Source organism: Callorhinus ursinus, unplaced genomic scaffold (genome assembly GCF_003265705.2).
Source record: "Callorhinus ursinus isolate GAN/ISIS: 27379988/994484 unplaced genomic scaffold, GSC_fseal_2.0 scaffold1, whole genome shotgun sequence".
Taxonomy (NCBI): Eukaryota; Metazoa; Chordata; class Mammalia; order Carnivora; family Otariidae; genus Callorhinus; species Callorhinus ursinus.
Window position 1 is genome coordinate 135,392,343 of NW_027397063.1, and position 16,481 is coordinate 135,408,823.

The 16,481-nt window shown below is 39.3% G+C and overlaps 1 protein-coding gene across 1 annotated transcript in view; it reads right to left on the reverse strand.

Annotated features, from left to right (window-relative positions):
* Nucleotides 1–1,359: 1,359 nt before the first annotated feature.
* The window catches only part of GADL1 (glutamate decarboxylase like 1), a 165,576-nt gene continuing 150,454 nt past the window's right edge, over nucleotides 1,360–16,481 (reverse strand). The window contains exon 15 of the mRNA XM_025870637.2: nucleotides 1,360–3,094. Coding sequence (XP_025726422.2) covers nucleotides 2,921–3,094 — 174 coding nt within the window. The 3' untranslated portion in view covers nucleotides 1,360–2,920. The remainder of the gene's footprint in view (nucleotides 3,095–16,481) is intronic.

A 16,481-nucleotide genomic window follows, 5' to 3' on the forward strand; every position in this document is an offset into this window, starting at 1 on the left:
GAGAGAGAGAGAGAGAATCCCAAGCAGGCTCCACACTCAGCATGTAACCTGACATGGGGCTCCATCTCATGACCCTGAGATCATGACCTGAGCTGAAATCAAGAGTCAGATGCCCAAGCAACTGAGCCACTCCTCCGACAACTCTACATTTAAATGCCTCTAGAATCGGGCCTCTTTTCATCACTTCCCTTACTGTGACTCTAGTATAAACAAACAATCATCATTTCTTGTTTGGACTGTTGCAGTTGCTTCCCGTTTGGTCTCCCTGAATCCATGCTTGCCACGGACACCTTATTCTTCAAACACTGATCGAAGTGATCCTTCCAAAATAAAAGTTGAATCACATCAGTACCCTGTTCAGATTCTCGAGTGTGTTTCTGTTTAAACCTAAGTCTCCACCCACAAGGCCCAGTGTACTAACTTGCAGATATTTCTGTGACTTCATCATCTGCCACTTACCTCGTGATTCCCTCTGCTCCAGCCTCACTTACCTCCATGTTGGTCCTTGAACATACCACGAATGCAGCTCCTCAGGGCTTTCATTTACCATACCTTCCATCGGGAATGCCCTTCCCCCAGATACCAATATGGCTCCCTCCCTCCCTTCCTTAATCTCCCCTCAAATGTCACCTTATTAGAGAGGCCCCTCCCCAACCAACTTTTCTCCAATGGCACACCTCTCTCTCCTTTCCATCCTCTTTCTTCAAAATACTTATTACCATCTGACTTGTTGCATATTTACTCGTGGACTGTCTGCCTCAACTAGACTGAAAGCCTACGAAGAGCAGAGACTTTGTCTGTCTCATTCACTGCACGTCCCTGGCACCTGGATAACTGCCTAGGACACTGTAGGGACACCATCAATATGTTCAATGTGTGAATGAATTACAATTAACCTTTTATCGAAAAACTATTCTTGACCATTCAAATATCTCATTGGGTATGGTGTATCTGAACATCTGAAGGAAAAAAGAATGGAATCTTCAAAGTGTCTGTTAACAGCTGTTCTCTTCATTCATCAGAGAACTATCATCTTTCAAGAAGAGGCCCAACGGGAGCTGACGTGTGGTTATTGGGTTCCCGAGGCTTTGCCCCGTGGAGGACAAAAAACTAAGTAAGAGGAAAATCCCTCCTTTGCTAGAACTGCTTTTTCCATTTTATTCAAGGTGTTACCTCTAAAACAGACAGCTTCCAATGTGCTTCCTCAATTATTTAGCTAAAATGCCAAAGGAACACAATTACTTCTAAAATGTATTGAGACAACCCAGTAACAAGGAGATGACAGGAAAAGAAAAGCCAGGAACACGAAGTGTGTGCTAATGTTGCTTTTTATTTCATGAAACTGGAATTATTGCAAACATCAATTTCAGTCACATTTTATGTAGACATTAAAACAAAAAAGCACAAGGTATGTAAAACATATGCACACACAAATAGTTACCACCCGAGAAGAAAGGAATTCAAAGAAAGATTAAAATATTCTTTGACCAATGGAGATACTGAGAAACCACATACCCTAAAGTGAAAATATGGAATAAAAGCAAACAGTACACATCAGCTTTTTAGTCTTCAAAATTTAATCAACAAAAGTTAATGATATCATATGAAAGGTTATTGAATATGCTAAGTCTAATACTTAAACGCTCTTCCATCTTTTGCCTTCCAAATCAGAGTTCTAATTAGATTCACAATCTTACCTTGTTGAACTCTGCACCCACACCTCTGAATTCTGTTTATTTCTTAGTCAAATGGAGTTCTCCTAGAAATCCAGGACCAGGATCAGAAATAGAATTATAATCATCCACTCCCAAGAGAAATGGAGGAGGTGTTTGCACTGAAAAGCCTCTAATTCTCAGATTCTCTGCCTAATATGAACCACTTAAGAGTCTACACTGACGTTTCAAAGCTTGAGAAAGGGAATGTTGTATAACCCTGGACTTCATTTTGGTTGTTTCCTATAAGCAGAGAACAAGATAAGAAATGGGCCCCTCGCGCTGAAACAGGTACACAGAGATATATCTACCGTCTACTCCAAGCTAATGATGCAAGCGCTGTGGGAAGTGAATTGGGACTCTTCCTTTGATTGAAAGGGCCCTACTACAAAGTGTTTGTCTTTATCCTTACCTCTAATTTAGGTAATTTAGAATAGATAATGGTTAATTTTAGCTTTTGAGAAAAAACATTAAGCTGCATAAAAGATATATCTTTATATACATCTTCAATAGTTTCTGCTTTTAAAAATAGTTTTGATGGACTTCTGATGCCCCTAAACATTAGTGCTACCGGTTCCACAGCCTTATTTTCTGACACTGGCTCAGGGGCCGCTGAAATAGCAGATTATCTCTTTGCTGGCAAAATATGAGAGCTATTATTCAGTCTTTATAAGGTTTCACCAAACCACTGGTTCTCAGATTTTACCTTGCCCCTGAATCACCAGGAAAGCTATTTAAACTGTGCTGAGCAGCACACCCAGACTGTCTGATTCAGGAGGTCGGGGGCGGGGTTGAGAATCCGTATTTTTAACGAGTTCCCAGGCAATGCTGATGCTGCTCATCTAGGGACCGCCATTTTGAGAACCACGGCTTTCAACTATTAAATTTATATGTTCTTTAAAGAGCAGTAGAAGCTTAGAATCAGGTCCTATGTGGTATTTACTAAACTCTCTACAAGGCTGTGTCCTAAAGACAGTTCTTAAGAAAATTCACCTTTCACTTCCTCCTTTAATAGCAACAGTAGTGCCCAGGCAGCTGAAGAGTCCTTCCCACTATTTGCTTAGCATTTCCGTTTGGCCACACCAGGCCAGGGCGTCTTTCCTATTTCTTCCCAGAAGGCCTGCAGTCTCTTCTGTGTCCCCAGATGCCGTGGATCTGGAAGCCTCCCCAGGACAGGACCCATGTCCCTGGGGAACCAAAAGCCACAGCTACATGTCTCTCCCCAGTAGGTCTATTTCATCCAGGAGGAAGTCCATGTCCTCCCGGCTCACTTGAGGGCTGATCACCACCTGGCGGAAGAAGTTGACCTTCCCGCGGTGGGGCTGGTAGCCCAGCATCAGGCTTCCCTTCTTCATCATGCGCTCCTTAATGGTTGGGGCCACCTGCGCCAGGCGAGAGGAGGGAGCCGATGAAAGACCAGAGCACATTCTGGGGGGCCTTCCAACCAGTCACGTGATACCCACCGCCCTCCCCTGTGGATCCCACTCCCTCGCACACATCCAGCTCGATATTAATAAGAATCTACTGAGAGCTCACAGCATATGAAGACTGATCCGAGGGCTTTAGATAAATTTAATTCATCTAATCTTCACAGTAACTTCACGAGGGAGATACAAATACAAATTTATGAATGAAGAGACTGAGGTGCAAAGAGATTAGTCTGAGGTCCCACATTCGGTAAAAGTGAGTGAGAGAGCAGGCAGCCTCACCCAAGCACACACTCTGAAACCTAAATCATTATGCAGTGCTGTCTCCTTCAAAACAAATCAGGGGTCCTCAGGGAGCACAGACGTCCAAGTGTCAAATGGTACATTCCCAACTTTGTCTGAACTAAAAAATGTTCCAGTTCAGGCATCTTAAGTAAAGAAAATTAGTCTTGGATGGGGAAAACAAACATATACACAAAATAACAGCTTTGCATTGATAGTCTACCAAGGAAAACACTACTACGGATATTATGCGCAGTTCTGTTTTGAAGACTAATAGCTTATTACTTTATTAATAGGATATGTGACACATAGACCCTCTTAATTATGAAAAGGTGTAAAGGTAGGAATCAAATAGGAAGCTCATATTTTATAGATTTGTAGATAACAGGCAGAGAATGGGACCTGATAATCCAAGTGCATAAATTTTTCTAAAAGTTTAATGTTTGAAGAAATTACTCCAATTTAAGAACCACCAGGGAACATCAGTCTGTTTTCATATCTGCAATGTGACCACCAAAGAATTAGGTTATAAGCTTTTAAAATAGTGAGGCTGATCTTTGGAATACCAAATTAAAAAAATTCAGAGTGCAGTCTTCCTGGCTTGGAAAGGCAAGCAAAGGTTTTCCATTTTCCTTTTATTTTAACTCTTTCAAAATTTCTGAGTGTGTCCTATGTGAACATATAATGAGACTAGAATGAGTTTTTCTCATCTTCTCAGAAAGATGAGATTTAGTTAATCCAGAGGGAAGAATGCATACGTAAGTAACATCAGCCATGATGTGCTTTGAAATTCCTTAGGTGAGGGGCATACATCTCAGTTCCCACAAGCCCATCTTGGGGTGTGACCATCCCACACCTCTCTATCTTTTAAACATACCTATGTTTTGCCAGAGACCCCCCTGAAAACAAGTCAAACTACTTCATCTGCCACTCAACATAATCTTGATCTGTTGCAAAGCTTATGGAAAAAACTGGGTGTTTTAAACCTCTAGAGGTATGATGTGCTATACTGAGTCACAGAGCCTTCTCTGTGACATACGAGGGTATGTACGAGGATAATTTTAACTAAGTACTTTTTTCCCTTATGTGCTAATTTTAGAACCTAAATCTTGCATAACGTGGACTACACTAGGCCTACAACAGCAAAAACAAACATCCATTAAGCACAACCACATTGCCATTCTAGCAAAGTATTGGAGTTCTCTCACGGATAATGAGACATAGAAAATAAAATCTATGAGCATAGAAGAAAAAAAAAAGGTAGGAAAAGAAGATGAAGCTAGACGTCAGGTTGGTGAAAAATAAAAAGACCAACAAGTTCTGTAGATTTCTGGAAACGTGTTACAAATTTTATTCTGGGCTCTTTAGAGATTAGAAAAACAGGGTTAAATAATCACCTCCAATCTCTGAGCAAAATTTAGCGACAAGTGTTTAGTGGATGGGAAAAGGAAGCAAGTAGGTAAGTCTCTACATAACTAAGCTTCATGCATATCTGTCTGAAACCCTTATATTTGAATGTTCCAAGCATCAGCTAAGTTTTCTTCCAAAGCTCTATATTCAGGTATCATTTGTTACTGGAATCATAAAAATCAAGTGAAATGATACATGAGCAAATGAAGGGTGAGTGCAGAAAGAGAGTGTTTTCCATAAAACTAAGTTGAATTCCTCGGAAAGACTGGATAAAGGGGGGACTGCTAAACATCGCTGCAAGTTAGGTGTGGGAAGAGAAATGGCAAAGCCTTCAAGCAGAATCTAGAGTCCAGACTGGTTCTGCACATATGGATGCCAAGCCCTCACTCTGCTTACAGAAACCTGGGCTGGATGGGATAGATGATTCCTGAAGAGTGTAGTTACCACAAGACCAGTAGAGACCCTTTGATCATCAGACCTCTACTCAAGAAAAGCCTCACTTACTTTTGGAAAGCATTTAGAAGTTCCTCACTTGCTGGGGAAAGAAAAACAAGCAACAGCAACTTTCCACCAAAAGATGGGGAAATAAATGCACATAGATATATTTTAAGTTAAAATGTTTCATGATGTGTGCATCACATTTTTTCTAGGATTATTTGCTTTAACTGACCGTGGTGGGTAGGAGGGGTTCTGGTGTGAATATGGACGTGAAGGGTGCATGTGAACATGTGTGTGTGTATGCACAGTCACATATAATTTAAACTTTTAACCCACCATTTGTCATGCGCTGCTCTTAAAAATCTTCCTATTTTGTCACAACGCAAAGCGGAACCATGGTTTGACTTAGGCTCGTGACAAAGGTACATTTAATTTTAATTCAAAGAACAAGTGGACTCTTGAAGGTAAACTGAAGGTCTGAGAGAAAAACATAAGAGTGTCATTGCTGATACATATAGGAAGACCTGGCTCACATAAGACAAATGTCTGTCCAGGAGAGTCACACACCATCAATTTTAGAGCTTACAGATTTGTGGTTCTGCAAACTTTTGTTTTTGCTGTTTTTTTTTTTTAATAAAAATTCCTTTCATATTCATCTCCATCTTCTTCTAGGTACCCAGGGTATAACCGGCTCTGGATTATAGTCAATTTTAAATTTAAAACAGGCATGTGCTTGGCTCAAGCCTAATTTGCATTGTCTATTCCTGTTTACATTTCAATAACCCTATTTCCCCCTCCCCAAATGGTATTTTATGCCTTACCTTTGGAGACCATTAGAATTTTGATTCCAGCTCATAAAGTGTCAGAGGCTCCCATGAGGCAACTATCAAAATGAATCTGTCAGGTCTGCATTTCTTGTAAGCAAACCAAAAATATTTTCTAATGGGAGCAAGAAAGATAAAAGAGGACACCTTGGACATTTTAATATAAAGATATTTTTGATCCTTAAAATTCTTGCTGTTGTAGAATGTGCTTCCATGGCGAAACACATGGCATGGGAACCAAACTTCAAAGCCAGATTTTGCCACTGACTTTCAAAAATTATGAATAAATGACTACACATCTATGGGACTCAGAGAACAAACTAAGCAAGGGTTTAGCAGGACAACACATATCTTATTTTTGTATCCATGAATATATGGATCGTAGACGTAATTACTCCTAGGCAAGAGAGGAGGACCTCTTTAATCTATGAATCCTTCATAGGAAAAGCAAGCCGTAAGCCACACCAGGGCTGATATTCACTAAATCTCTATCACAAATTACAGTTGTCATAGTAGTACTGATTCATGTTGCTAACAAATATTTTACCAACCTTTTACAATTTGCAATGAGCTTTCACATATCTGATTCCCACGAACTCAGGTTAAAGCTTGTTTGAAAGAAGCCCATGCTTGCAATTTAGGGACCAAGAATGTTCTCATTAACAGCCAGCTTACCACATTTGCAGCTAAAAAATCAACCATTTTCTATTTCTAAAACTCAAGGCACAATCCAGTGCTGGGTAACCTGGATATTCTCTTTTGCTGACCGAAGCAGAGAAACAGTCCTAATCCGACAGGATGGAATATTCACAGGGGAAAGAAAATAGGCAGAAACTAAATGTAAGTATCTGAATATCGCCCCAAGTGGAGCATGCATGGAGGAAAGCAATTTGGCAGGAGTGAGATTGCTTTCCAGCTCTCAATTATTTTACTGCTGGTTTTCCTTCAAATTGTAAATCAAATTCTTTTCGCATGCTTCAGTGCCCTGGTCCCTGCATCTTAAGTGGGGGAAGATCCTGACATTTCTGTTTGGTTGCACAGAAACTTAATCGACACGTTTCTGTAGGATTGCTGTCGCCCCCGCCCACCTTAAATTATGTTCCAGCCATGATTTAGTCATTTAAACAGAATTTTGTTGTCACACTCCTGCAGCATAAAATAGCATTTGATACTTAAAAGTTGCTTGAACCCAAGGGAAAAACAAAACAAAACAAAACTTGCTCATTCTGGCCAAGTACAGTGATTTGATAACAAGGAACTGACCGGACACCAGCATAGCCTTTCATGAAAATAAAATTTTAATGTCCATAAAATGGAATTTCTTCTTAACTATGTGTAACGGATTTAAGGTTGACAACAACACATTTGTTTTCAATATGCAGAGTGTTTCTCAAACTTTCTGTGAGGAAGCTTATTTTTTCCAGTGCATCACAGAAATATTTTTGTGAACTATGATAAAAGTGAACTGGTTTATTGAAGAGGAATTACTAAATACAAATGAAGTGAAAAGGAATAATTACAAGTTCATTTTTAGAAAATTTTAAATTCAACAGTAAAGTTAAACTGCTAAATTGTCATAAAAGTTTCTAAACAGTAGCCCTTGAGTTCCAAAATTTACTTATTGCAGACTGGTAATATTCAGTTTATGGATCTGCATGGGGCTGGAGAACACATTTTGAGGATTGCTGCTCTGTTTTAACTCTCTTGACTCCTCGTGGGTGAATATTATTTTAATTACGAATCTTGATGTTATCTTGCTTATTTATTTACGCTTATTGCCACTGTCTCCATACCACTTTGAATGGTGTCTTGTCCATCATACGACGATGCCTTAGTTTACATAAATCATTTCCCCATTGTTAAAGCTTGGACCTGCTTCAGTTACAATGGCATTTCAGTGAAACCATAGAACCAATCATGAAACCTCTAAATCAGTCCTCCAAAAGTTAATCCAGAGATGATAATAGTAAATGGTTCAAAATGGTCTAGACTTTAGGATCTATATACAATTTTTCCCATTATTTGCTGTGCAGGTGAAATCAAGTCACATTTTTTCACTTGTCCAATATGGAGCATCAGAACACCTAGGGTGGCTGGGAGGACAAACCCATAATTAAAAGAGGGGGTCCTTTTGCAACAAATTTGAGGGACAAACCCTATATAAGCTTCTAACTCTGACTCTAGCCAGCAATACCATTCACAGCTTCTAATAAATCCAGACGGACTTGTGTTTTGCTAAATTCTCCCATAAACCATGAACAAATCAATGCTCCTCAAACTCCAGATTTTAGAGCTGTCTTCTCAATTTCAATTTAATTAATCTACATTTCATTTTCTCCAAGGAAGCAAAGATTCTTTGGGGGTAGGAGGCTAAGCTCATAATAATTTGCAGATATTGTGGGTAGAGCATAGGGTGGGCAGGCAGGCTAATAAGCTGAAGAGTAAATTATGAGAGTTGTAACTAACATCTTGCTCTAAGATGATCTCGCCTAAGAGAAATTTATATCTAATGTAGAAAATGATCTACAAAATTTTTTCTCTATATAAAAAGTCACTTTGAAAGAGTTTTAAATTTTCTTATATCTATCTACACTCCACTCATACCTCTTTGGTATTCTCCAGAATAGTTTATAGACATATCAAGGCTAAACATTTCCATGCACGGGGTTAAGCAAATAAACACTGAGAAAGGAATAAAATGGGGACTCAATGCAGTTGCTACACTTTACTGTTATTTTAGATATGAGGGGCAAAATTCTGTTCTTTCAAGGGTGAGATCATAACTATTTCAGGTTTTGTAAGCCATAGAGTCTCTGTGGCCAATACTCAACTCTGCCATCGTGGCATGAAAGCAGCCCTAGACCATATGTACACAAATGAACAAGGCTGTGTTCTAATAAAACTTTATTTAAGGACAATGACGTTTAATATATGATTTTCACATATCAAGAGATACTAAGCTGCTCTTGATTATTTTTCAACCACTGAAAAATGTTAAACCCATTCAGAGCTCCTAGGCTATACATTAATAGGTAATAAGCTACATTTGGTTTGGGGCATATGTAGGGACTCCCTGGTCCAAGCCGAAAGATACATTATGATATGTAAAACTACCCCTTCAAAGGAAAAAGCACATAAAAAGTTATGTTCATTGGGTTTTTTTTCAGAAATTCTACATTGAGTCAGGAAATGCTAACAGTCCTCTTGACCCTCCTTTGCCAGCCAAGCATAAAACCAGTACACAGATTGATGGTCACTGTGATTTTCTTCCAGCAGTTATTTTTTGAACTATCACAAAAAGTAATTTGCTTTATATTTTCTTCCTAAATAATCTGGGTTCCAAATAATTTGGGTTCAAATAGAAAGTCTTGCCAGTACTAATGTTATGCACTTATCAAAACTCATAGAACTATATGCTTTAAGAGGTGAATTTTACCTGCGTGTAAATTTTGAAACGAATAAACAAATTCATTGAAAAAATAAAAGCAGGTCTAAAGAGGATAAGTAGCTATATGAGATCAGGCAAATAACTTTAGTTTCCAGAGCCCCAGTCTCCTCATCTCTAGGCAAGAGATGATAATAGTATAGTACCCCTTCATACAATTGATAAAATATGGAATATGATATTATAGATGCAGCATGTAATGCTGTGAACAGATAGTACATGATGGAAATGAATATTCTTATTCAAGAAAAGTCGAGAGCACAAACTCCGGAAAGGAAACAGAGCTCTAAATTGGGATGTTTCCTTCCAGTTTTACCACTCACTTCACGTCCTTAAGCAAGCCACTTAATTTCTCTATAGGCCTGAAATAAGAAGGGTCATGGTAACTACTTTTAGATGCAAAAGATATAAAGCTATTTTGGACATAGTGGCACTTGAAGCTTTTCTTCACGGTGAGGCTTTTTTTGGAGGCTCATTAGATCAAACATTTAAATGCAGCCACCATGCTTGGGGCACCTGGGTGGTGCAATCGTTAAGCATCTGACTCTCGGTTTCAGCTCAGGTCATGATCTCAGGGTCCTGGGATCCAGCCCCTAGTCAGCATCTCCGTGCTCAGCGGGGAGTCGGCTTGTGGATTCTCTGTCTCTGCCCCTCCCCCTGCTGGTGTGCTCCTGTGGGCGCATAGGCGCGCACACACTCTCTCTCAAGCAAATAAATCAATCTTAAAAAAAAAAAGTAAATGTAGCTACCATGCTTATTAAATATAACTCACATATGATTATGGATGATTTCAGGTGAGTTTGGGTGACTAAGCTAACATTATCTCTTCAGTTTATACATTTTTTGTTTGCATTTTGAGGCCATTTTTATATGGCCACCAAATATTTTTATATGCCCCTATTCAATTCCTCTGCCCGCCCTGCTAATTTTGCCTGATAGCTAAATAAACTAGTTGTGTTTATTAGAGTAACCAATTATCCAGTTTCCTCACATCAGATCAATGAATATCTGTAATCAATCATCAACAGCATCCCTTTCATTGTTATGAGTCCAGATGCTAAGTTACAGGTTTAGAATAACCATACAGAGACCAACAGACTAACCTGGGACTCAATTAGTGAAATTCTATGTAACTTTGAAAAAATATTTATCTCCTCTGGGACTCACATTCTTCTATCAATAATCCTTTGTAGAACTGTTATGTGGACTAAATGAAATAATATATATGAATGCACCAAGCATAGAATTTGGCATCTACTAGACACTCAATAATATGAACTAGTCTTATTAATATCTTAAAATGAATTTGTTTTTAATCAATTTATATTCAGACCTGGTCTTTTATTACATTATTTCATTACTATCTCTTGAGAGATGAGCATTTGAAAGTTCTGTGAAAACATGATTTGTAATTTATTCTTTCTCCCCAAAGCAACTAAACTGTATTTAAATAATTCTGAAAGGTTGTGAGTTCGCAGTTTTAGAAATTAAATCTTATACCTCATGCATGCCACTTCTATATTAATTTTCTATTTAAGTTCCAAGTTTTTTCCAACATGGGCAAAGTAAACTCTTTTTTCCTTTAAAAAGTAAGATGGTGGTTGATCATCTTGGCAGTTTTGGTGGGGATAAGGAGGCAGGGAAAGAAGCTTTCCATTGAAAGATATTGTGGGCAGGGATGAGTTCCTATTGTATGCTAGCAATTCCTCTATGTTGTATAAGTATTTTGCAGAAAACAGAGATATTTTCTAAGTAAAAATTTACTTCTTCTTTGGACACATGAAAAGATCATATACTGAAACTGTCATTTATCCCCATATTCACGAGCCATGTGTCCAAAATTCTACAGTCTTTTATTTTTAGAAGATTTTATTTATTTATTTGACAGAAAGAGAAACAGCGAGAGAGGGAACACAAGCAGGGGGAGTGGGAGAGGGAGAAGCAGGCTTCCCGCGGAACAGGGAGCCGGATGCGGGGCTCAGTCCCAGGACCCTGGGACCATGACCTGAGCCGGAGGCAGATGCTTAATGACTGAGCCACCCAGGCGCCCCCAAAATTCTACAGTCTCCTTGTGCTGTCCCGCTGCTTATATTTTTATCAAAGGAAGACTGAAGAGTAATATTAGGAGCTCCCCAAATATCCTGAAGATAAAAATCACCTGGATTGGACAGGGTGGGGGCCCCAATCCAGAGCAACCGGATTTGAATCTGGGTTAGACCTGGTGGTCTCTACATTTGCCACGCACTTCAAATGCTTGTTATCACTATGCAAGTTTGGGAATATGGTGAATGACAGTCCTTTTAGCAGGAGAGGTAAAGTTAGGGTGAGAGGTGAGTGATATTTTGGACTGAAAAGACGATTTTGTGTGAGGAGGGGAGAGGAGATTGGGAATCTTCCCCTTCTTGAATTTCTTATGTCAATTTTGTAATAAAGACTTGGCTGATAGTGAAAAATTAAAAATTAAAAAATAAACCAGTGACCTTCAAAGAAATTGCTGGCCAACTTTTCTATTAATCATAAAACCTAATAAAGTGTTGAAAACACTGAACCATGGCCCAGGAAACAATAAGGCTCTTTCTTTTGATTGCCTAGAGAATCAATTTGCCTCTTTCCATATATTTTCTGCCATTCCTTACCTGTCCAATTCTCTTCTTACTTCTGTGCTCAACACTCACTCATTCCCCTGGTATCTGCCCCCTATAATTTGGTATATGTCTCCTGAGCTTAAATTATGTAAAATTGGTGGTCTATAGCCCATGAAATCAGATTCATATAAAAGATCATTTCAGCTTGGCAGAACATGGAGAAATAGGCCACACTTAGACTGGACGTACCTCTTTTCAAATATGGATTTTTTACCCTTATTTTCCTCCAGAGTATCTCTCAAAAATCAGACATGCACAAAATAAAGTGTCTCAACTTAAAAGAAGTGTCCGGTTTATGCCCTTTCTGATATGGAGGAGCTAAGCACAAAAACAGAGGTTAGCATCCCGGAAAGACTGAAGAACACAGTCAGCTTCACATTTGGTGTTTACAACGTGGAAATGACAATGACAGCAATTCCAATAAACCTAATGTCAGTCATATATTCAAGGCAGCCGAAATGAACAGTCATAAAAATAAACCAAACTGAACTGAAAGCATTAGCCGAAGAATGGACACAATAAACATTTTACATACTCTATAAAGCAAAAGCTTAATCCTTGATGTGTCACAGCAGCTGTCTGAGCTAATAGATGCTCAGTAACCGTTGTGGTCCAACTCTGAAGTTTTCGCCCACTTGGGGAGATCCCTATATTGTTCCTTAATTTGACAAGCTATTCGGTAATTCTTTCCTCAAAATGACAACCGCCCTGAGGTGGTCCCACCTCGCTAGGGGCATCCGTGTCTAATGTTTTGGATTGTGACAAAGACCATCCGCATTTAACGTCTGAAGGTCAAGGGCTCTGAACACTTCGCAATGCTTCAATTAAACCTGCCCAAGGAAGAGTCATGGTGCCCAAAATGCCAATGATGCCCCTGCTGAGAAACATGAATCACGAGCCCCATGTGCTCCAGGGCTCCCTCCCACCCTCTGGATCCTTTCAGTTTCTCTCAAGAGCTTTGGTCCTTGCTTTGGTCCAGAACAGAGGACTCAGATGATGGGTCAGCAAAGTGAATGGGATCTTGAGAAGCCAACAGTCCCTTCTGTTGTTGCCCTTAGATTCTTTTCTTTTTGTTTTAATTTCTTCCGGCTTGATTGAGGTATAATTGAACTGAACTAAACTAAATAACTAAAAACTGTGGATAATTACAGTGTACAATGTGATGTCCTGATATACACATACACTGTGCAGTGATGCCTCACAGATCCTTAACATATTCCAAGAGTATCACTCCACATGAGAGGAGAAAATGAGTAGAGTCCAGGTTTCTTTCTGGATCCTCTGGGCGGTGGTCCCTATTTCTAAATACTGCATCTGGCTGTCCGGAGCAGGGACACAGCATGGAGACTGCCTTCTACAGCAGGTGGCTCAGACTCCCTAGGTTTTAGCCACACGGAAGCGCATTCACATCTCTCCTACACACTCAAGTGAGGTAAGGAGCACCGGATAAGCATTCTAAAGCCGATGAGAGACTGATTCCTTTTCCCACAGGTTTTTCCCAGGGTAACCTTCCCTGAGAATTCTTTTCCCTTTAGATATTTGGCAATGGGCAATTAGCAGCTGAAATTCTGTCTTTTGATTCAGCCCTGCCAACAAGACACAGCCAATGGGGCTGTCTGCGGCATGAATGCCAAAGCCCTACCTGGGGGTCCAGGCACAGATGTGGGAGGTGGTCCTGTGTTGGCACAGCAATAATTTTAAGAACCTGCATTTAGGCTTGGGAGGCTTAGCTTCCTGAGTAGCAGAATTATTGGTTTTTGTAGATTCTGGGCCTGACAGACAAGGAGTAAAACAGGAAGTGATCCCATAATGTTACGCTGCTCTGAACCGAGAGACATCTTACTCTCCCCAGCCTGCCAGTGCATCCGAATTATGCCTCAGTGAAGTGCCCACTGACCTCAATCACCCACCTGCAGCCACTCACCTGCATCCTCATCTACTTTATAGATTTTGGGGTTTTTTTGTGTTTTTAGTTTTGATTTTGCACTGGTATCTGCTTCCGGAGTAAACTGAAGTCCAAATTGTCTTTTTGAATCTTTTTTTGATCTGATGGAATACAGATGGCCATTGTCCACCCCGAAGCTAGTTGCACACGCAAGATAAACTCCCCCCTCCTCCCATGGCTTTTCTTTGCATGTCTATTTATAAGTGGTTTTCACATCATTTCACTGCACTTTATTAATTGAGCTCGAGTGCATCTTAAAATGCCTGGTGTTTCAACCTCAGAGGCAAAACCTGAACTTTTAAAAACAGATGTTTTATGTACCTTACTTTTCTTTATTTTTTTTTTTTACTAAATCAAAGAGAGGTACCATGAGGATATTTAAAAATAATTATTGTTCCTGTATTACTCATAAAAGTATTGAGAAAATAAGTGTTAGTTGTTCCTCACTGAAATCTTTATAAATGCTCCTAAAGGATTTTTTTTCCAATTAATGCTGTAAAATATTAAGCAACAGGTTTTCACAGCAACCCAGACAGTTTACTTAAGTAACAAAACGCTCTAGGTTTGCACATTTTGTGCAAATTAACAAAAGTGATTATCCATTCTTCCTTATGGAGCTAACTCAACACTCTTTAACTAGTGCTTAACATTGGAAGTTGCCTTTTCCTCAAAGTCATGGTGGTCCAGTTGGTTCCCGGGGGCTCCAGACTACAGAGTAATACAGAGGGGGAGTGGGACTGTCCCAGGGGCTAGAAGAAGGCAGAGCAGATAGGGCCCTTCATGGCCTAAACCAGCCTCCATTTGACATGTCTCATATATTGGAGTTTTGTGCAAGAATTTGTTTGACAAAAAAGGCTCTGCCATTTAAAAAGACCAAGTTTGAATTTGACTGGCAATGTATTTATTATTATTATTCAAGATCAATCATTTCGAGATATCTGAAAAATACTCCCTTGGGTTGTTGGCTAAGGGGATGCTTCCTATATCCTGAGTCTAAGGGGAGAGGGGAGTTCTTGGTCTGACCTTCTTGACCAAGCTGGGGAAACTGAGGGAAGTCACAGGGACGCATGTTGCTTTGCTAAAACCAAGCTTCTTTTGCTTGAGAGTTAAGGTTAAGTCATATGTTGCCAAACTATGCTAGAATAAAGCCATGTTGCATAAAAATTAGCCATTTCACATAACCGAACCTCAAGTATGTCTTAGTACGGCTGCAGAAAAAAGCTGTCACCTTCCCACCCAAGGGCTGTTTTGCTTCTCAAAGGTGATCATTATTGCTTTCCTGTGCTTTTATTCTCCCATAATCATCCCAGAGTTTCAATATATCCACTTGCCATTTGAATGGCTTCCTTTTGTAAACTGCTTGTTCATGTTCCCTGACCATTTTGGGTGATCATCTTTATCTTACTGATTTAGAAGTACACTTTGTTACTAAGAACATTAACTATCTAATTGCTTTACGTGTTGCAAATCATTGACCTGCTTTTATTTTTGTTTTTAGTTACTTCATGTACAGTCTTATTATTTATACAATCAGACCGATCAGCTATATATGTATTCATTCCAACATTGGTTTTGAACTTAGAAAGACTTATACACCAGTTATTTATTTATTTATTTATTAAGTATTTAATTTAAATAAGTATTGATTTTGACACTTAAAACCTGAAATTCATTTGAACATTCCATTTGCACCTTGCATAAATTAGAGTTACACTCCCTGTGTTTAACCAGGAGTCTCTATACCACTGTTGGAATAAGTCTGCCTTTCCTCAGCATGCATTGGGAATGCATATGATGAATATTCCTATGAATACTTGGGTTTGAGCTTTCTGTTCTGTAAGATTGATATGTCTATTCTTAGAATAATCAAGCTGTTTTATTTATTGCAGTCTATAAAATATTGAACTCTTTCAGTATTCACCCTTCACAAAATGTTCTTACCTATTACTACCCACTTGGTCTCTTAGATGGTATCGAAAAACACTGTGGCAAGTTAAAATTAAAAAAAAAAACTTTCCATTAACATGATTGGAATTATATTCATCTTGCATATTAATTAGGGAAGATTAATCTTCTTATTTAGAATTTTGGTGTTTTTCAGTTTCTAAATGAGGTGGTTTTGAAAAATATGGCTGCATATTCTTTGGCATTCCTCTCAAAGGGATTTCCTGAATTGGAAAGGATTTGTGGCAGGCTGGTTACCAATAGGATGCAGTAGATGCTGCACGGCCTCTAAGGTCAGTTTAGGAGAGGTAGAGCAGTGTCCAGCTGCTTCTCAGGGACACTCACTTCTTGAAGTCCAACTATCCTGAGCCCACCACCCTATGATGAATCCCAGGCCACCTGGAGAGGT